The sequence below is a fragment of the Vidua macroura genome, chromosome 3, assembly GCF_024509145.1.
Source record: "Vidua macroura isolate BioBank_ID:100142 chromosome 3, ASM2450914v1, whole genome shotgun sequence".
NCBI lineage: Eukaryota > Metazoa > Chordata > Aves > Passeriformes > Viduidae > Vidua > Vidua macroura.
In genome coordinates, this window is record NC_071573.1 from 2904646 (window position 1) to 2927286 (window position 22641).

The 22641-nt window shown below is 39.4% G+C and overlaps 1 protein-coding gene across 2 annotated transcripts in view; it reads left to right on the forward strand.

Annotated features, from left to right (window-relative positions):
- Positions 1-22641, forward strand: part of FBXO11 (F-box protein 11) — a 70309-nt gene that overhangs the window by 46312 nt on the left and 1356 nt on the right. For both annotated transcript variants that reach the window (XM_053974761.1, XM_053974762.1), the window contains exons 8-22: positions 2460-2566; positions 2658-2769; positions 7793-7899; positions 7985-8122; positions 15544-15761; positions 16072-16157; positions 16239-16333; positions 17378-17500; positions 17603-17688; positions 18077-18153; positions 18263-18406; positions 19310-19420; positions 20582-20689; positions 21959-22067; positions 22486-22584. In XM_053974761.1, the coding sequence (XP_053830736.1) occupies positions 2460-2566; positions 2658-2769; positions 7793-7899; positions 7985-8122; positions 15544-15761; positions 16072-16157; positions 16239-16333; positions 17378-17500; positions 17603-17688; positions 18077-18153; positions 18263-18406; positions 19310-19420; positions 20582-20689; positions 21959-22067; positions 22486-22584 (1720 nt within the window). The remainder of the gene's footprint in view (positions 1-2459; positions 2567-2657; positions 2770-7792; positions 7900-7984; positions 8123-15543; positions 15762-16071; positions 16158-16238; positions 16334-17377; positions 17501-17602; positions 17689-18076; positions 18154-18262; positions 18407-19309; positions 19421-20581; positions 20690-21958; positions 22068-22485; positions 22585-22641) is intronic.

The following is a 22641-nucleotide window of genomic DNA, read 5'->3' on the forward strand; positions in this document are numbered from 1 at the left end:
CCCTTCATTTTCCATTTGACTTAAATAATATGCAAGTAAGTGAAAATGGATTATCAAAAGATTCTTCAGTCAATAAAAAAACTATTAAAACCAGTAGGAATGGTTATTGTCATTTTAAGGGTGGGAAAATCTAAAACTGTAAGAAAACTATTATAATTGGATGTTGTTTTACTTCAAGAGTGCAAGAGTACTTTCACATGCTGAGTTCTTCAAATACCCATTCTGCAGCTTTGAGTTGAAGGCTTTATTTTGGACTGGTTTAGACCTTTGTGGTTTACATCTTGTAGGCTGTAAGATCTAAAAGAGCATCTGGTTTTTGCTTGGTACAGTTGGACAGGGTCACAGTTAGTTCCTGCAGAAGGTAGTGATTTTTTGTCTTCATTAGAAGACAAAAGTGATCAGGGAAAAGTGAAATTGTTCTATTCCTTATGAGGAATTAAGTAATTCTGAGGCAATATCCAGTAAATGTAGATTTCTTTAGACAGTCCCTTACTGTAGGTTTTCCGTTCCATTATTTCTAAATGGTCTATCCATGGTCCTTAAGCTGAGCATGAATTCTGATCCTGGGGAACATGACTCTCTTAGGTTCCAGTAAACTGAATTCTTGGGAGCTGTATTTTGCTTAATTACAAAATTAATGGCACTTTCCTTCCGTTTCCAATTCTAACACTGGTTTCTTTATTCTAAAGTGGCCTAAGCCAAAAGCTGAAATAGAGATATTTCTCTGAATGATGATTTCACAAAGATTGAGTAGAATGTTGCAGAGGATTTCATTGGTGCATTTGGAATGAAACTAATGCTTAAGGAAGTCTTCACTATTTTCCTAGGGAGATCTAAGTGCAGTGATCTTACTAACTGGCATGTTCCATGATGGGCATTCTGGGACCTTCCCAGCTCGGAAGTTACTCCTTGTGTAGGAACTCGTGTGATGAGAGGAAGGTGTCCGTAGAGAACATGATCCAAGTGCTTTGCAAACAATTCCACAAATCTGTTTGATAGTTTCAGAGCATCCAATGTGAAGTGCAGTTTTTTTTATGCCACCCTGAAAGTTCTGATACTGAGTTATGGCTCTCATATCCTCCTAGGGGCTCTCTTTGTTTCCTGGGCTTGGTTCACCTGCAGTACTGTGGTGCTGTTCCTTTCCATGTGCACACACAGATTTGTTTATGCCACTGCATTTGCATCATGGTGAATACATAGAAATGTTACAAAACTACAGAAAAATGTTTTGTATGGTGACACAACTCCACATCAAAGCCTCTTTTAGTTGTTATCTAGTACTAAGTGAATAGTGGTGTAGAGGAGAGCCAGACTACCTTAAAGTATTTGCAGCTCTGCAGTAATGAAAGTGGAGATTGGGCCTTTAGATAGTGAGATAATAATGGATAATAATGTAAATGTTGCCTCATTCTGACTGACATCTTTCTGCCAGAGTGATAAAGAACAGGACATACTGCTTGTCTGTACTAATGTCAACAGACAAGAGAAAAGGATCTGCTCCTGAGGAATCCTGCGCGTAGGCTTTTCAATAAAATACAGAATTTAGGGCAAATGCCTGCTCACGTTTGTGTTGAGTTGGGAACAGTTTAAAATGCTATCAGATTAGTTATCTGCTATAGTATGTGAAACCTCCATCTTTATATTTGGTGTGTTGAGGGAGGGCTGCTTCTGGCTTGCATGTTTAATGTGCAGGTTTGAATCAGACAAACGATCTTGCTTGTGAATGAGCGTCATTGAATTTATTCCAGTGAATGGCTGAGGTTAACTGGTGCTCCCTCTGCTGGCTTGTGCCATCCCAACGTAAACATCACCTGCCTTTGCATTAAGGGTAAAGAACCCAGCAGAGCCTCACTGGTAAAATCAAACGACACGTCTTGCAAGTGAACCACTTGCTAACCTTTTGTACATACTGCCAGTAGTATAGTTCAATCTAACTCAGTAAGTTTTGGGGTTTTTTTCATAAAGAATAATGAGGCTAGCAATTCAAAACTCTGAATCCTACGTTTAAGAAGTGTGGGGAGGTCACGTGTAGGTCATGAGTAGATTAGTAAATAGTGGTTCATGTCAGTGATGGAATGTTTTTAGCATTAATAAAACGGTTTGGAATACCAGAAGAAATTGTACTTGGAGCAGAGTTAAACTGCCTCTAGCCTGGTACCCATGTTTAAGCTGTTCATTCAGTTCATTGTAAGTAGTAGTCAAAAACTAGCTCTGTGAAAGAGGAGGTTTTTCTCACAGTACTAGATATTAGTAAATTGGTGTCAGATTGTCTTAGTTAAAGACTAGTTTCTTCATTGTCTTTGAAACTTCCTTTTTTAAGATCCTTTTTACAGGAAGACTCTTTATGTGCCAATAGTAGTGTTAATTTTCCTTTGTTGCTTCAAACAGAATCCTGTAAGTAAGTTGAGGAATTTTTTCCAGCAGCATAAGCTAAGACTTTTTAATTGTTTTCTTTGCAGCACCTGGAAAAGTAGCAGATAAAGTTATAATAGAAAACACTAGAGATTCCACCTTCGTTTTTATGGAGGGTTCTGAAGATGCCTATGTTGGATATATGACAATCAGGGTAAGAATCTCACCCATAAACAGATCTTTAAAAAATTTTATTTTAATGCCTGAGCAGTTAAATACAACATTTCTGTTTTCTTCCTTTTCAGTTCAACCCTGATGACAAATCTGCTCAGCACCACAATGCACACCACTGCTTAGAGATTACCGTGAACTGCAGTCCAATTATAGATCACTGTATTATCCGAAGTACTTGTACAGGTTAGTGGGCTTTTTATTGTTTGAAGAAACACAACAAATTGAGTATGATTACTATTGGCATATCTTTATTTTTTGATGCAGGTATTCAATACAGGTCTGCAAGCCTTAATTGCCTCAGAGCATCACTGTTAGAGTGACTTCTTTGTGTCCAAAACCTCTGTGATAATGTGTACTTGGTTTTCTGTTTGAATCTGTTTGGACTCTTGGGGCAGTTGGTTTGAAATAGAGAAGTGACAGTTAAATAAACATACCTGGGTTTGGTGTATAGTTGTAGCTGGCAGGATGGGGCACTTGAAAGGGTTACACATGGGAGTTGTTCACTGGGTTTGCTCTGATATTCAGTACTGGGATTCATGGCATTGAACAGTCACGAGATATAACTGCTAAGCTCAGCTCACTTCTGGGTGGAATGATCTGACGTGTTCAGAGGATGAGTAGTAGCTCTACAGGCAGAAGTGTTGAAAGACTCACTTTACCATCAGAGACAATGAGGAATTTATACTGCCTGATTTGGGGAAAATTAGTCTAGGTTGAGGAAAGAAGCAGTCAGTGTCTGGAAGTGAGCAGCTGGATGGCAGTTTAGTCACCAGCAGGAAGACATGGCAGTTTGTAATCACTGGACACAAGACATGACAAGTTGAACATCTTTGAACACAACCAGATGAAGTGGAGTTGGAGTGTCAGAAAGAAGAGGTTCAGGAGAATTAAGACAGTGAGTCGTCGTGTGGAAATGGCCATGTGAACTTCCCCAAGGTCAGCTAGGGAGAGGGAATGGATGTGTGCAGCAGGATGTGCATGGAGGTTGCTCAGCTCAGCATAAAGGCAAGGAAAAAGAAAAGAGTTCTTCCAACTAGATGTAAAAACTACATTTTTCTGGTACTGCCTGTGAAGAATACTGCAGGGAATCATGGTGAGAATGGTAGAAGGATTCCTGGTGTGTGCCTTCTAGAGGAAGATGAGCTTTCTTGAAGGTTTTGAGCTATAAACCACTGCTCTTGGTCAAGGCAGTTCTCTTCTAGAGGAAGATGAGCTTTCTTGAAGGTTTTGAGCTATAAACCACTGCTCTTGGTCAAGGCAGTTCTCTACTTTGCAGCTCTGTGCTTTGCATCACCATCTCTTTTATTGGAGACACATCAGTGAAAACTTGGAAGTGTTAAAAATTACAAAAGAGGAGCAAAGGACAGCGAGCTGCTCCCAGTATCCCAGTGTTAATGCTAATACTGGGAAATCAAAATATTCAAAGAAAAGGTGTTCTGGAACTTACCATATACCAGTATTGGGGACCCTGACAACCAGTGAGAGGAATTAGATAAGACCACATTCAACTTGAATGTTAAAGTAGTTTGAAGAGCTGCATGATTTCATATGGAAACATGCTTATATAAGCTACTAGATCCTGATATTTTTGTGAACATTGTTTATGAAAATTAAGTTTTGATAATTTTTTTTTTCATGACCACTTTCCATTTCTGAGAATTTTGAAGTTTTGTTCCCTCCAAAACTCTGGATTTCTGAATATTTACTGTATTGAATTATTGATTCTCTTCTCCAGAATTAAAATATCTGTTCAATTGGGGAGGCTGTGTGTAGGCTATACTATCATCACTCATTGATTATCAAGTTTTAGTGGCTTTTTAATCCTACCAAGCCTTGCTATTACCTACTCAGGAAGTACTGAGTTTGTGTAAAAAGGGAGGAAGAATGGCAGTCTGCCAGAAAAGGCATTTACTGTTTCCAGATAATTGACATCTCTGAAGTATTGATCCATAGGCATTCAAAACCTCTTTCCTAGCACATGCTTGATATCCTTTCTGTAGATCTCCAAGTTGCATTAAAGCATATTTACATTATGTCATATGTAAAGTTCTTAATGTATGTCATATGTAAAGATGGGAGCTATGTAAGTGCAAATGCATTAAGTTGGAGGTTCCTGCTGCCAGTCCAAAGCATCTTTTGAAATATTTTCAAATAAAGTTTAAATGGCAAGATCCTGAGTCTAGAGGTTCTGTTGCATCCATCGTAGAAGAAATCTGTGTTAGCCCTCACCTTGATGGATAAAAGTAGTAGTGGATGGCAGTGTTCCTTTTTTGTAAATATTAATATTGCTGAAGTGTGTGCAATCATTATATTCTGAGTAAACAAAATAAAGCTTAAACCACTACCACATGTACTTTGTACTCCAAAAGGTCCAATTTCACACAATCAATACTCAAGTCCAGTGAAGTGAGTCAGAATAGAGATTGCTTTCATTTAAATAGGCAACATGTGATAGAGGTATGCTTTTAGAACATCACACTGGCTTCCAAAAATCCATAGCTCCTCAGTCTCAGAAAGAGATAGAGGAAGGGGAGTGAAAGCAGTTATGAAATGCAAGAAAGAAGTTGTTATTAACAGTTAATACAAACAGGAAATTAGCAATTGAAGGAAACTGTGGGGCATCCCTCCAAAATAAAAACACACCACTTTACTGCCACAAATAACTTGATAAACAAGAGAAGATGCAGCATCTGTCTAGAAGAGACAGTGCTTGTGTCTTAATTTGGGGAACAAAGCAGTGATGCTGATCCATCATAGAGTGGAAAAATTTGAATGGCAAAGTGTTGTGTAATTTTTGTTCCATATTTAATGAGAATAGGCAAGAATGATAAATGCCCTCATCCCCTAGAGGGATAATGAAACACATTCCACTCTTGACAGTAACTGTGGATGAGGTTAAACAGCTGTAAAAATAGACATTGTAAAATAATGCAGGAGTTTAGAAAGAACAGGCCAAGAAATTCTCTGGCTTCCTATTGTGTATCAATGGTAACTTGAAACCTCGATGAGATGGTCTTTGTCCCTGGGAGAGGTGGGAGGGGAGAGACTACCCAGGATGAAGTATGGCAGGAGTACTGCCTGTTGATCCTGGGTAAAATGATGAGGTGTAAATGCAGGGGTTTGGTCAATCAAGAATTTAAAATTTATGATGAATCAAATTAGTGTGTATTTACAGAAAGTTATAATGGTTGCATTACACTGTTGGCGTTTTTGATTACTTTCTTTGACCAAAAGAAGGCAACAGTCCCAGTATAATTACACAGATCCTTGAAAAATGTTTGACATCAACACATAGTGCCTTAAAATATTAGAGTTCTACAGAATGCCTAGAGCCTACCCCAAATAGATGAAAAATAACTTTCAGGGTAACTGTAATGGCTTTTTTTGATGGTTATTTCAAAGATGACTTCTTGACTTGAAGAGAAGAAATAAGATCCATATTAATAAGACCTGTAGACTTTACTATAGAGTGTTATAGATACAATATGAATGTGATATAACTACAGTCTTAAAAATAACCAGGAGGATGGGTTGCTATGACCTTCCTGGTAGGTGGACTGTCAAGCACCACTCACATTAGTCTGACAAAGTGCAAGCTGTGTTACACACAACTTGCTTTTGTCCCTATTTCTAAGTGCTAAACCCCTCTCCTGGAAAGCTGGGAAAAGCTTAAAGAGTCACTGTGGATAAAGTGCTAAATGTGAGCCCTCATGTAGTCAAGTGGCCAAAAGAACTGATGTGATCCTTAGTTACACCTGTGGGAATACTGAGTAGAAGTAGAGAGACTGCGTTAATGTTAACGCCTCTGCTTGGTCCTGCTTCAGAATAAAGTGCTCTTTTCTGGTGTCCATAGCAACATGTTGGTAAATTTAGAAACTGTTCAATGAAAAGTCATATAAGGTAAAGCAGAAAACTTTGGTTGTAGTGAAAAACACGGTGACTGCAATTTGTTACTTTATTAAGGAGAACTCTGAAGGAGCAAATTGCTTGCACTGAATGTGTGTGTGCATTGGGAATGGCATACACTGGTACAAAGAGAACTGGGTGCCAAACTGGAGGAATTCAGATGAGCAGTTAAAGTGTAAATTAAAAGGACAGCAGCCCTCTAGCCAGCTAACAAGCTTTATGCTGGTTTCTCAGTTGCTGGAAATCATAAAGTTATCAAAATTTAAATATGTTTCTACAAGATATGTGCTGAAGTTCCTACTACCAGAATTGAAGCAGGACTTAATTCAGGGAATTAGTATAGTCTGTATTATTCATAAGGTCAGACTAGACAATCAAAATAATTTCTTTAGGAATTAAAAAAGAATAAGTTCTCTGTAAATGAGTCTGTGAATTATTTAAGCATAGTCTTTGTGATGCTTTGCTAGAAGGATATGTGAAAACTGACTAACAGAGCAGGTACTGGCTTGCTTATTTAGTGGTGTTTAATTATGGGGAACATGTGTGACGTAGGCCAGGTTCCCTGAGATGAGCTCTTACCTTTCAGAAATCACTGTTGATTTTAGTGGCTGCAGAATTTCATGTGTTGTCATACTTCATGGAGTTCAGGGAATTGAGCTGATATGCTGCAGTCCTGAGCAGTTTGAGTCCTAGTTTCCTGGAAAATATTTATTTTCTGGGTTATGGTATGGTAGCTGAAATAATTCAGGGAGCTTTGTAATTCAACTGGGTAGAGACCTGTTGGTTTCTGATGTTTATTCTGTACTCAAGATTGTGTGTCTGTGTCCTGCTGAGTATTGGGTAGACAGTGTGTCTTTGTATGCTACAAAATTCTTGTTTGGCCTCTTTGAAGTACTGAGTTGTGAAAATTTAAAGGGAAGCACAACAAGGCAGTAATTAGCAGAGAATTTTGTTAGATTTCTGTTGTGCTCTGCCATGAACAGTCAGCATACAGTGGGCCTAACACAGGCAAATAAATGGGTGAGGACTTTCATAAGCATGAATTATTATATAAACCATTGTCCTGGCAGCTGTTTAACCTTGGCAGGATGATTTTAAAGTGACTCCTACCGTGGTTTTTGCATCTGCAAAATGATGACATTAGTGTTTTTCTGCCAGTGGCTTGCAATGCTTTGGCTCTGTGCACACCAAATCTTTTTTAAATATCAGTTCACACTAACTTTTCTTGCAAAAGCACTGCCAGACTATTTATAAATACACTATGCTTTGAAGCTATGGTAACTGTACTGTTTTCTTCCAGTTGGCTCTGCAGTATGTGTTAGTGGCCAGGGAGCTTGTCCTACTATTAAACACTGTAACATCAGCGACTGTGAAAATGTTGGACTTTATATTACAGACCACGCACAGGTAATTTTCCATGTTAATTTCTTTACTTTGATAAAGTTGTTTACTGTTCTTGATTCCTGTCTTAATTTACGCTTTTATTTCCCAGGGAATATATGAGGACAATGAGATCTCCAATAATGCATTAGCAGGGATTTGGGTTAAAAACCACGGAAATCCCATTATCAGACGGAATCACATTCACCACGGACGTGACGTTGGTGTTTTCACTTTTGACCACGGAATGGTAACCTATATGTTTTCTTTTGAAGGAAAAAAATACAGATGGTGTAGAACTGAAATCTGCAAATCTTGCCTGTCATTAGAGAAATGTTTCTTAAAAAAAAAATCTATTTAGTCATGAGCAGATACTTTAAAATATGCCTGCTGTTGTTCTTTTGCCCTTAAGTGGGAGACTTCACTTTAAAGACAATTTTAGCTGAAAGAGGTTTGAGCAAGCTTTTGCAATTGATTGGCAGCCTGTTACATTGTATTATATTGCAGTGACAGAATACCTCTTGAAACAGGATGTAAACCGTAGGCTTACATTTATACTTCATTCTTTTCCCTTTGAAATTGAACAAAAATAAGGTGCTGGATGATTTAGAAATGAAAAAAAAAAAAAAGCTTTGTGGAGACTTAGCCTTATTTTAATGGTAAAACTCTGAAATAGGGTATGTACATATTCTCTGGGAAGAGGACTTTTGTAGCAGGGAATTAGGTGTGGAATTTTAACACCGAATTTCATATCAGAGTTCAGGCCTTCTTTCATAAATATGTTTATTTGTGTGGGGTGAAGCTCATCACTTCCAAGTACATGTACAGTAGTGAAAAATGACATTCATAGCCCTTGAAATAGAATGGGTTTTTGTCTCTGAAATAGAAGATAATTTGCTGACTTGTTTTAGGAAAATATTCTGCATGTCTTCCAAGGAGTGCCAAATCATTGTTTTTCCTGTTTGAATGACAAAGTCCCAATTCCCCACGCCCAGCTGGCAAAACAAGCAGTTTTCTTTTAAAATGGCAGATCTCTAAGGATGCTTTCCATAGAGTGCAAAAGCTTTTGATCCCCAGGTGTTAGGAATCAGGAAAGGAAGGCAAGAGACCTGCTGGGTTGAGACTAAAGGGCAAGAAGGAAGAGGAAGCAGGGACAGGTGACCTGGGAAAAGTCCAGGTCAGGAAGGCCAGGGTATGGATGGAGCTGAACTTGGCAAGGCATGCAAGGAATGACAGGGAAGGCTTCTACAGGTATGTCTTTCAGAAAAGGAATGGCAGCAAAAAAGCACATCACCCCACCCCCTTCATGAGTAACAGCAGTGACAAGAGATGAGGAGAAGGCTGAGCATTTTGCCTCAGTTTTTACTGGCAGTCTGTCTTCCCACACCTCTTTATTGGATGGACCTCAAGGCAAGGACAGTGGGAGCAAAGTCACTCGCACTGTAAGAGAGGATCACGTTTGTGACTGCCTGAGGAACCTGAATGTACAAAAGTCCATGGAGCCCAGTGAGATGCATCCCAGAGGCCTGAGGGAACTGGCTGATGTAGGGTCCAAGCCACTCTCCAGGACTTTGGAAAAGTCATGGCAGTCAGGTGAGGTCCCTGGTGACTGGGAAAAGGGAAACATTGCACCCATTTTCAGTAAAGGGCACAAAGGAGAACCCTGGCAGGTACTGACCTGTCAGCCTCACCTCTGTGCCTGGGAAGCTCATGGAACAGCTCCTCCTGGAAGCTGTGCTGAGGCTCACAGAGGACAGGGAGGTGACTGGGGACAGCCAGCACGGCTTCACCAAGGACAAGTCCTGCCTGACCAGCCCAGTGACCTTCTCTGGTGGAGTGGCTGCCTCAGTGGAGACAGGAAGGGCTATGGATGTCATTTACGTGGGCTCCTGTAAGGCCTTGACACACTCCCCTCCAACGTGCTTCTCCCTAAGTGGTAAAGATGTGGATTTGATGGATAGACTGTTTAGTGGATGAGGAGTTGTTTGGATAGTTGCATCCAGAGGGTGGATGCCAGTGGCTAAATCGTGTCCCTCGGTGGTCTGTACTGGGACCAGTACCATTCATCAGTGATACAGACAGTGGGATCAAGTGCACCCTCAGCAAGTTCTAATCCAGAACTAGTCAGCAAGTCCTACTCAGGTTTTTGATGAGAGCTGGCAGACTGTAAATAGCATTAACAGGAAATCCACTGTGGGTGCAATCCAGTGAGACCTTTCTCCTCTTTGCCCAGGTTGCTGAGGGGCAGAGATAAAGGATAGAGGCAGTGCTTGTTGTAGCTGTTGGATTTGTGGTTTTCTGGTTGCAGTGGAAGGCAAACAGGTCACAGGGCTGCTGCTTTTGCTGCCTGCATAAAATCTTGCCAGTGGAGGTGAAACACCCACATGGTGGGATTCTGCTGGTAGGTGCCTCTTCTCCACTGTGATAGTTACATCCTAAGGACTGTGCTTGTTCTGTGTTGGGCAAGATTGCACCAGCTGAGAATGCCCTGCTGGCAGCCCTCTTCTGATGGATGGCTTTACATCATTTTCTGTCCTCTAGAGATGATGTTGTTTGGCTAGTTTGCAAAGAGTGGTGGCAGATGTCTTTGGTTTATATTATCTCATTGTTTGGACTGCATTAAGCTGTGTTAACATACTGTACAAGCATTTGTGATCCACTTCAGTGGGTGCATACATCCCTTCAAGACTTAAACAGGCTTGGAAACATGGAATGAAGTGATTTCAGCTATAGAAGAACTGGTAAAGGAAAGTACTTCAGCAGCTCTTGCAGGGGATGTGGCTGTGTGTAGGCTTGAGGGTTAATTGGAAAGTCTTGGTAGGAGCTGCTTCTTGTTTAAGTACTGAAGTATAAATATTAAATATATGAGTACTGAAATATTAAAAAAATTAAAAAGCCAGGCTGAATTCACTTGATTAATTTTAAATAAAAGTGTATTTGATCTTTTTTCTTACCAATGAAATGTCTGTTTCAGAGCTGTGATCAGTGTGGTATCACAAGCAAAACGGAATAGAAATAAATGTTTCCCTTTTGTTTAAGGGAAACAGTAGCACATTAAAGAGAATGTGTGAATAATATTTATCTCAGCTGCAAATATTTTTTAAGTATTTCATAGTCATAAACTCCTTTGAAAGATTTAGTCCCCTCATGTCTCAAAGTCTGCTTTAGCAGCATCTTCTGCTTTTGCATCATTGGCAATGTTTATATGCTTGTTATGTGACAAAGTGGCATGGTATCCTTCAGATGCAAATCCTATATTCCTAAACAAATCAATGGAGTTTGTATTTTTGCTTCTCTCACTTCTGTTACTTTCTGTAATTTTTTAATATTGCTTGTGACTGTGAAGTGGGACAAGTGGATTCCAGTGCTGAATTCCTACCCTACACGTTCTTTTCCCGTGGGTTTCTGTGCTGGAATGCTGTCTCCAAAAGGTTCAAGAGTGCTTTGTTTTTCAGTTTCATGTTCTCAAACTGTTCTTTGTGTTTTGATACTTGTAGAAACTTTAACCTCTTATTTTTAAACTGGCAATATCCTGATGTTTGCCTTAGTGCTGTGACAAGTACGTAACAAGCTGGCATTAAAAATGCAGTGTGGCATTGACAGCCCTGAGTGCCTTATCCTGACCTCTCAGGTGCCTGAGATGAGTTACCAAGCACCTGTCATAAATTGTATTTTGTTGTTGTGTGCACACAACGGAGAAGTTCCAATTTAATGTAAGAATAAGCCTAATTTTAAAGCTGAGCTCTAGGCAAAACAGTTTTCATTTTCGTTGCTCCCAAATGAGAAGCCTGGGGGGTTTCTTTCTGCTGAAATAAAAATGTAGCAGCATGTGTCTAAGTTGGGTGATCATGCCTAGTTTATTTCTCTGTCTTCTAAATACTACAAATCAGACAATTTTTAAAAAATGTGTATTTAAAGTCCAAAAAAAAATTAAGCATATGCCAGATTCTATACAGACTACATTAAAAACTCAATTGCGTTTTGCTGTGCATAAGAATAAATGGTTTGTTTTGCATCTTGGATGTGATTTTCTTTATGTTGCATTTGAAGTTTCATAAAATGCAGTAACTCTTAAATAAGGACCCTTCCAGGGTTTAGGAAGCACATTTTTATAACCATAGGCAGTTACTCTTCTTCTATAATGGTTTTCTGTTGTCTTTTTTTTTAATTTTGTGGGTTTTTTTTTTTTCTACCCAATTGGGAATACCAGAGTCAATAAATATTTGGGAAATGTTAAACCTTACACAATTATATATTTTTACTTTTAATACATGTGTTGTTCAAACAGTAATATTAAATACCTCTGTGTTTCTGTAATGTTGTAATCTTCAAGACAGAGAAAGAAAAAAAGCCCTTTTAGAAATAAAGGGGGTAGAAATCCTCTGAGAAGAAAAGCAGCAAGAAAATCCCATCAGTTGAAAGTTTTAACTCTAAAGCATTTCAGAGCCATGTTTGTTAGACTGGACAATATGCAGAAAGAAAAAAAGCATCCAAGTTCAATCACTGAGTTAATCTTGATATAAAAAGTCTGGAGTTTTTCCAGCTGTGTAAGATCCAATCTTTGTGATCACATTTTTTTCTGTACAGTGTGTGCCAGGTGGGAATATCAGCATTATCATTGCTGTGGTGTTTGTTTCTGATTCCTTCACCTGCTCAGATCTTACTGGGCTGCAGCAGTGCTCTTGCCCACACATGCTGTCAGTGTAGCTGTCATTTTGTGTCCACAGCTAATGCTCTGCCTGGGATTGTAAATAAATTTGATGAGCTGCTTTTTAATATTTAGGATTTTCAAGCAGTAAGCTACTTGGTAGTTTTGTGTAAGATTGTAATACTTTTTCCACATGCATCCTCTATTCCTTCTCACTTATCATAGGGGTCTCTTTTTCCTTAGCAATCCTGCCACTGTCTGGTGCTGTCCCCTCCAGGTTCCTCTTCTGTTAGCTGTTGAATTATAACCAGAAACCCCCACAAAGCCCAAGTCAAACACCCAGCACACTTGAAAACCATTCTTAGAAGGAGGTGGAGGCAATATAAGGCTTGCAGTCCCTTTGTGCAGACTTCCTGACCTCAATAGCTTGAGCTGCCAAACAGCTGGACAGAGCATAAGGGTTGGGCAGCTCGAGAGTGCTGAGAGGAGCAGCTGTGCCTGATGGTGGTACCTTGTTGTAGCTGGAGCTGGCAGTAAGCTTTGTGTTACAGCAGTGTTGGTGGACCCTGTGGGTAACAAACAGGTCAGAAACACAGTTTCAGTTTTAAAAAAATACTCACTTATGTTCCAAAGAAAAAGTGTTGCCTGAAGCCATATGTGATTTTTTGGGATCCACAAGTTCATCACCAGACCTCTTTGAGGGGCTGGAGTTCAAAGGCACAGTAATGCCTTTTGAAGGGATGTGGGTCTGGTGGCTGAAAAGATACCAGGGATTGCCTGAGGGCATCTTAAAGACTGAAGTCAGTATTAGCCCTTTCTCGGGGGTGAATTTGGGGCCAAAGAAGTTGTTGGTATCAACAGAGAATGTCCTGGGAAACAGAGGGATAGGAAATAGGAAGTCTGGGATGAGGTGGTTGCTCAGAATGGTGGAATTGCATGTGTTTCTGACAAGCAGCAGCTCTGTTGGTGTAGCTGACTCGAGTTCAACAATGATGCACACAGGTGAGGGTCAGACTTGGTCTCAACAGATGCAGAAATCCACTGGGTTTAACTACATCAACTCAAAGCCAGCCCTTCAGCTTAAGCTGACTCTGATTAAGGAGGACTGGGCTGTTTAATGCAGTTTCTCTCCATGGGTATTGAATGTTACAGGATCTTACTCGGCAGAAAGCCTTGGCTTTCCAACCCACTAGTCAGGCTTATAAAGGAATCTGAGATACAGATTTATTTTGTTTAATTCCCCCTCTTTGAAGGAGCATTTCCTTCACAGAGGCTTACAGCAAATTCCCACTTTCTTCTGAATCAGCAGTCCCAACATTTTTCAAGTTAAATATTGGTGCTTGCTGAAGCTTGTGGAGCTCCTGCAGGCCACATGAGAAAGGCTCTGTTTGTTTGCAACTTCTACCTGGAATCCAGAAGGACTTTGATGAAGCACACCTGAAATACCCCTTTTCTTTCATCATGGTGCTGTAGTCAAAAGCATATTTGGCACTCAGAGAGAGACTAATGTGTGAAGTAATTAAAAATATGTCAAACCATGTTTAGTAATATTTTAACTGAAATTGTGTATTCCATCAGGAGAATCAGGCTTGCCTTTATATACCAAATTGTCACTTTAGGTAAGTTTCTCTGAGAGCTTCATTTTAAGTGCAAATTAGGGGGGAAAAAAGAGATTCCTTTCAGGATAAGAAGTCAAAAGACTGCCTGTTGGCATGAAGGCATATTTCTGAGATCTTTGGATTCCCCTGTCTGTTAGTGTGTAGTTTCCTTGAGAACTCTGAAACCATCTTGACTCACTTAGGATTGGATTTCTTCAAAGTTCTTGAAAAAAACATACTCTGAATACCTACAGAATGTGTCTTCCATTTGACTTTTATTTGTTACCCAGAGGAGTCTGAGGAGCCAAGCTATGCACATGGATAGCACTTTTTTGGAGAATCTTTAATCCACGTACTGCCTTTCCTGTCTGCAATCCTCAGAGTAGGGAGAAGAGCATGCTGCCTTGATTTCCTTGTTAAATTGGATGTATTTCTGGTTTTTTGTAGTCAGTGTTTGAAGGAGTCCCATAGCAATTCACAGCACAGTGAAACAGGGTGCTGACTGCCTAGGCTGGCAGTAAATGGAATAATTTCCACGTGACAGGTAGTAGTAACTCCAGGCCTGAGGCATTCCTGGTAGTAGATCATGTGAGCATGGAATCCAGTTACTCTGGGCAGTAGCAGGACTTATGTGGGGGGGGGGGGGGGTGTTTTGTTTTATTTTTGTTTTTTTAATTGGTTTGGTTTGGTTTTGGGGTTTGTTGTTTGAGTTTTTTTTAGTGCACAAATATAACAAGTTTCATGATGAGCAAGTTGAAATAGCTAACTTAGGTGGCTACAGGAAAAATGGTGCCTGCTGGAGACAGTTTTGGAGCATTCAGGAGCTTGCACCTAAGCCATTCACAAATTACAGCACACCACTTGGTGGTTATTTACCATTTCCAATAAGAGATGCCACTCAGACCAATCCAACCCTGGAAAAATTACTGAATTGGCATATTCATATTACTTATTTTGATCAGTGGTTTCAAAGAAATTTAGCACACTAAAGAAACCATATTTTTGCCAAATGTATATAGTTCCTGGTCTGAAAACAAGCAGGTAGTTTTCTCCATAGTACTTTCCTTCCTGTGTTGGGCCTGTGGGCTTTATGGCCTTTGAAAGGAGTCTGATCCTTAGGAGCTGCTGAGGAAACCTGATACTGAGTCCTATTCAATGTGCTATATCTAGAGTTGCCATTTTTTCTTGGTATTCCATGAGTAGTCATAAATAGCAATGCAAACACAGTGTCTTTGAAATAGTATTTTATTTTTGGAAAAATGAAATTATATCGTGTCAGTAGTTGTTTTAATTAGCTATATAGTACTTATATGTTGTCAATTTTGGTACTGTTTCCTTTTAAATGAGGATTGAGTTTAAAGGGGAGGGAATAACCTTCATTTAAAAAAGGACTTTTATAAGAAACTGCATGTTTTATGTCTTAAGGGTTATTTTGAAAGCTGCAACATCCACAGAAACAGGATAGCAGGCTTTGAAGTGAAAGCATATGCCAACCCAACAGTGGTGCGGTGTGAAATCCATCACGGCCAGACTGGAGGAATCTATGTGCATGAAAAAGGAAGAGGACAATTCATAGAGAACAAAATCTATGCAAACAACTTTGCAGGTGTTTGGATTACCTCAAACAGTGACCCGACAATAAGGTATTGTTTTCCTCATTTTTATTTTATTACATAGAAGAGATTTGATGGGGATGGGATAAGTGCACTTTAATTTAATTTAATTCTGGGGAGCTGTAAATATTCTTGTATATGTAGCAATGAAATTTCTGTCTCTATTCACTTGAACTCCATTTTTAATTTGTGTGTGCACTTAGAGGTAGGTCTTTCTCAAAGCAACAGAACATAAGTTTTTTATTTTAAATCTGAATGGGACACAGTCCTGGCCACTATCTACACATGTAGTATTGTACAGTGTATTAGAATAACTTCATAATGTTGATTTTTATCTTAGGGGCAATGCAATTTTTAATGGGAATCAAGGTGGTGTTTATATCTTTGGTGATGGAAGAGGCCTTATTGAAGGAAATGACATTTATGGTAAGCTGATTTGCTTGCTGCATATTGATTTCTGAGAAAAATGAATATGTAAGTTGTATTAAATAACACTTCTGTTGACAGGTAATGCATTAGCAGGAATACAGATTCGAACAAACAGCTGTCCCATCGTTCGACACAACAAGATTCATGATGGTCAACATGGAGGAATTTATGTAGTAAGTGCAGCCTAGGACAGGCACAGACTTGTGTTCTGTTTCAGAAATGTCAAGGGGAGAAGGACCCTGTGTGAAATGTTTGTGCTTACAATGCTTGAGCTTTTGTTAGAAACCAGGTTCATGGTAAGAGACTGAAGCTGGTGCTGGTATTTAAAAGATGAAGGTTTTTATAAATGCCACTAAATTATTCTTATTACAGAGTAAAATATTTAAAATGGGATAGATTATAGAATTTTATCGTTGCATGGTTGAAAGCTTTTTGAAAAGGCTTAGTTTTCATAGTAGTGTGTCATCATTTGAAAAAAAAAAGTCTGTTCAGCTCTTTTGGAGTGTAATGTGTTTACCACTAACCTCAGAGAAGATTTTTTTTTTTTTTACTGCCTTCAGGATGATAGAAATTGCAATTGTTGCATTGAAAAAGTGGGAAATAAAGCCCAATTCCCAACGTGTGCAAGGGCTCTGCTAACTGAACTGAAAGAGCTGTCAGGTTTCCTTAAGCAATACCAGATTTTCAGAAATATGTGCCAAAGGTTACCTAAGGTCCAGCTAACGCTGCAAGTGTGCAGCTTCATCTCTTCATTGAGGAAATTTAACCAGAACAGCTTCTTCCCCTGACTGAGAAAACTGTGGTTTGACCTCTGAGCACATGTGGTGACCTTCAGAGCCAGCTTTTTGTCCATCTTGGGGACAGAGCTGGGTGTAGGTTTAAGAACCACGAGCCAGGGCTTTCATGTGAGTGCACAGCACTGGGGAGGCACCTCTCCTGCCAACAGCCAGCAGACATTTACAAATACTGCAGAGCCTTGAAACAGAATGATTTACATGCAGGATGTTCTTTGTTTCATGGCAAACATTCAAAATCATGATATGCTGTTACTTTAAAAAAAAAAAAAAAAAAAAAAAAAGAGCAAAAAAGCTTACTCAAATGGAAAGGAATTACTTTGCTACAGTAAAGAAGCCAGGGGTGGGAGGGATGGATACAGCAGGAAAAAGAGTGTTGGTGTTTAGCAGGTTTTCTTAACTCTTAAACCATCTTGTATTTAGCATGAAAAAGGACAAGGTGTGATTGAGGAAAACGAAGTTTACAGCAATACATTGGCTGGAGTCTGGGTGACAACAGGGAGCACTCCAGTCTTGAGGAGAAACAGAATACACAGTGGGAAACAAGTGAGTTTTGCTCTGTGGTTACAAGAGGGCCACAGAAAAGAAAGTCCTGTGGTTTTATGCCTCATTACTTTGGAACTAATAATATAATTCTTGATGTGTTAGGTTGGAGTTTATTTTTATGACAATGGACATGGCGTGTTAGAAGACAATGACATCTATAATCACATGTACTCAGGGGTTCAGATAAGGTAACATTTATTCTGATTTTCTGCCAAAACAGGCATAGCTTGTTATGTGCTCTATTGTGTCCTTTTAGCTGTTCTTGTCATTTTGTTTATAAAAATAACTTTTTTGAAATCCAGTATGTCCGAATATCCTCCGCTTTAACCTACAAGAAAATTACCAAAAATACAGCCTGGGTATTGACTGGAATATGTGGCCCTTGAAGTCTGTAAAGCTAAATTATGTTTGCATGTTTGGAAAGAACTGTATTTTACTAAGATTTTTAAGCAGAGAGATCCACGGGGCACTTCTTTAGAAGTATTTGAGATATTTGGCCTTAGGATATAGTAAATGACTATAAATGACTTATTTTTAATGACTTTGAAATGACTTCTTACTTACATTTCACTCTAGAACTGGAAGCAACCCCAAAATCAGACGCAACAAGATCTGGGGTGGTCAGAATGGTGGTATTCTTGTCTATAATTCTGGTAGGTTTGTTTTTCATGTTTATCCAGAATTGCCTGTGTTCTGTGGTGTTACATTCTCATTTATTATGCTTTTTGATTTTATTTTTTTCCACCCTTCCTTTAATTTTAGGGCTTGGATTTATAGAAGACAATGAAATTTTTGATAACGCAATGGCTGGTGTATGGATTAAAACAGACAGTAATCCTACACTAAGAAGAAATAAAATCCATGATGGAAGAGATGGAGGCATCTGTATATTTAATGGAGGAAGAGGTAACTTTTTCCCTTACTGTTTTTCACTGAATGTTCTGGATAAGAGTTAAATTTCAGTTTAAGCTGTGTTCTTTTTAAAGTGCTCTTTAGAAACACAGCTCCTGTCTTCTGAAGTGATAAAATAGTTATAGCGAACATACCCTAATGCTTTTTAGCCTTAATTACATTAGTAATACTGAAATCTGTGGGAGGCAGAGAGGTAATTAATCTCATCCAAGATAACTGTTAGATTGCTGCTTAGGACAGTCCTTTTATCCCATTTGCTTTTGTAAGCTTTGTCATTTGACTGAAACACAGTGTTGGATTCAAGTCACATAGTCAAAATCATGCACCTGAGCTGTTTAGGTTCTGCCAGAGTGTCCAAGATTCAGGGGGGAAAAAACCCACAGATCTTTAAGGAATTCTGTAAATTCAGAAGTGGTCTCTGTCTGAAATCCCCTGACTGTTGTGTCCCCTGATATCAGCTTCTGATACTCTGTAGATAATCACTTGCTCTAAGTGAGCTTTAATTTCAACTCAGCATTTTAAAGGAATCCTGTCCTGTAACAAAAAAAAAAAAAAGCTTGGCTTTGGCAGTCTGTTCATTTTAGAAGACAAGATGAGAGAGGTGTTAGAAAAATTAAAGAAAAATTTGGAAAGCAGAAAGACTTAAGTTTTCTGCAGTGGTGCCTATGATGGCAAATTCCATGCTGTGTACTGAAAAAATACACTTCCAAAATTATACACTGAGAGCTACTTTTAACTAGTATCATTGATGTCAGTGCTACTGGTGCATATTCTCCAAATGAAAGCAGTTATTAACAGGATTGTGACACATAAGATCCTTTGAAAATATTTTATAGAAAGGTTACAGGTCAGGACATGCTCCCAAGCTCAAATGTAACATTTGTTGGTCTGTCATAGGTCTTCTGGAAGAGAATGATATCTTCAGGAATGCTCAAGCTGGTGTTCTTATCAGCACCAATAGCCACCCTGTGCTAAGGAAAAACCGAATATTCGATGGTTTTGCTGCAGGTTTGTGCTGTTTAAATCAAATTTGGAAGCTTAGAGTGAGCCTTTCACAAAGCTTACTCTAGGTTTCTTTACCCCATGGTATTTAGATGTTTTAAAAGCAACTGGGATATCCTTCAGTGTATTCTGAAAGTCATTTGAGAATTCAGAATTGTAGTCAGGGTGTATTTTACAGCATGTTGGGAAGTGACACATATTCTGTCTTGTCATTTTTTTTTTTTGTGAAATACTTCTCATTATTTTATTTTAGAAGCAATTGGTAAAGTTGTCTAGGATACATTTGTAGTTGATGTGCTGGATGCTCGTATGAATATCTTATCGCTACTTTGAAACCTAGAAACGGAGCAAATACACGTTTTAAGGAGATTTGAATTGCATCTCAAGTTCAACTTTTGCACTCCACAAAGCTGAAAAATTGTAAAAATGAGTGTTTCTTTCTCCAAAAGAGATGAGGAATGTTTAACAGTGATTTTTTGCAATTTTACTGTTTAATCATCACAGTTTCATACGTCTTGCATTCCATTCCATTTCAACTAAAATTGCATTCTTGAGTTTTCTCCCATCTTTCTTTCAGAAGAAGCAAGTTTTCTGAGAAGAGCCTCTAAAGGTGTTGTTTCAGTGTGGTGGGGGGGAAGGATAGGTTGCTGTCAAGAGCAGTCCTGGACAAATGACTTGGAAGACACGGGTTACTGATAAAAGCTAAGAATTAAAGAAATGAATTTTAGGTGCCCATCTTGAGAACTTTTTTTAAAAGATATTTTTAAAAGGGTAAGGTATGTGCACAAGAACTTTCAAATGTACATGAAGATGACAGCTCTAAGTGCCCAAAAATCATACCCCCTTTGAAAATAAACATGGTCATAGTACCATTTTATAATCAGATAAACGAGTAGTGTTTTGTTCCTCCCAGAAGCCTTGCATGCCAGCTTGTAGCTCTTTGAAAGGATTCAACAGCAGCATTTGAACCTCAGTTTTATAACAAATTACAGTGCAGTTTCATAGCTGTGTCATTTTTCTTTCTTCCCCTTGAGTTTATGATGGCTTAAAAAAAAAACAAAACAACCAACCAAGCTGTAGATGACGAGAGAGGTACAAATGTACAACCAGCAGGGATTTAACTTTGCCACTCTCTTTTCTCTCCTTTGTTCCCCTGACCCACTGAAGGTATTGAAATAACAAATCATGCGACTGCAACATTAGAAGGCAATCAGATTTTCAACAACCGCTTTGGAGGTTTATTTCTAGCATCTGGTGTCAATGTCACGATGAAAGGTGAGCCCGAGTCCTCCTGGCCTGTGTTTGGTCACTTGTTTGGTGCTGCTGGGTCTTTGGTTTATTGCACCCTGTGTGGCTCACAGCTGGTACCACCTTAAGCAGGGTTGTGGCTAAGTTTCAGCTGAAGGTAATGAGCCACATTAAGCTGTGTTAAGATTTTTAGACAAACAGATGGGTTCAAAGGTAACTTAAGGTTTTGCTGGTACATTAAAACTGTGATCAGCTCTTCTGTCTCAAAATCACTTCTGAACCAGTTCCTGATCTTTGGCCCATCTCAGACTCCAATTCTGATTTACAATGGAAAGTATTTTTCCTACATATCCAAAAACATGTTTCCAGTGAAGAAACACACCTCAGTTGGCTTTTAGGATCTAAAAGCATGAACATTCTCAATCCCAAACATATTTTTTCAGAAAATATGAACAGTTCACATATATAAAATTCCCTTTTATAGTGGAGAAAGTGTGCATGAGACAGGATCCTCTTGGACAAGATGGGAATGATGGTTTGAATGCCAGACAGCTTCAGGAGGTTTTTCAAGATGAAAAAGGTTCAGTTTGCAGGAGTTTTACATTCTTGCCTGTACCCTTTCCTGTGGATTTGTGCCTCTTAAGACACAAGCTCTGGCTCCCTGCTTCCCAGCACCTGGGTTTTGTGATGACATCACTCGGTGCTCTGATGCTGCTGGGAGTGGGCAGAACTTTTTGAGGTGCACTTTGGCACTAGACAGAAGAGGGGATTATCAAACTCACTGTGCCTTGGACACATCTTTGAAGTACTGGAGCTGGTCAGACCTAATTTCCACTTCTGTTGTGTTGGAAAGTACTTTATTCCTAAACTTTGCTGGGGAAAGAGCCATCCTTCTCTTTCTAAGGGATGTGTAATAACAGGTCTTATGGTAAAAGAGAGGCTTTCAAACATTGGGTTTCAGGCTCCTCAGCAGAAAACTTACACCTGCTAGGAAGGCTTGTGTGTCTCTAAGCATTTATTAACAGCCAAGTTCAAAAAGAGTATTTAAATGGAGGCTATCAGGTATTTCACGCCATGTGTGCAAAGAGGAACAGTGTTATTTGCTTCAGGAGTGCATGGTACTCTGAGCATGTGGGCATTGAGGATTTTATATTCTGAAATGCCAGAGTTGAAATGCAGGTATAGAACTAATTGTTCCTAATAGGCCCTTTGCTTCAGCGCCTCAAGGAAAAAAAAAAAAAAGAGAGTCATTGATCCAGATGTGATTAGTTCTGGATTTTTTTTTTCCCCCAACAGATAACAAAATAATGAACAATCAAGATGCCATAGAGAAAGCTGTCAGTAGAGGCCAGTGTTTATATAAGATCTCAAGCTACACCAGCTACCCGATGCATGACTTCTACAGGTAACAGGTTCCTTCCCATCACCTACAGCAAGGCTTTCCAAGAAACCCCCTTTCTCTTCCTGCAAGGCCCTAGAACAGTTGCTGGGTGTGAGTGAACACACAGACGTGTGCCCTTCCTCAGCTGCAACAGAAGAGGATTTAATAAGTTCCCATTTTCTAGAATTGACTTTGGGCTTGAGGAAAACAGAGATTATTTCTGTGAACCTGAGCCCAGGGTGCTTCACAGCACGACTGTGTTGGTGACACAAGTAACAAAAAGTGTGCTGTGGAATCCAAGTTAGTGTAAAATTCTCAAACTTCACAGTCCTGTGCACCCTCTTTCCTTCAGTGCATTTCTGGCCCTCCAGCCTCCTGGAGCACTTCCCTTGAGAGCTGGTCAGGTTTTGGCTCCTGCCTAACGTGCTGCTTTTCCCTCCAGATGTCACACCTGCAACACCACAGACCGTAACGCCATCTGTGTGAACTGCATCAAGAAGTGCCATCAAGGACACGACGTAGAATTCATTAGACACGATAGGTACGTTGCCAGAGGGCGTGGGGCTGCTCCCAGAGCAGGAGGGCATGGCCACTAAGC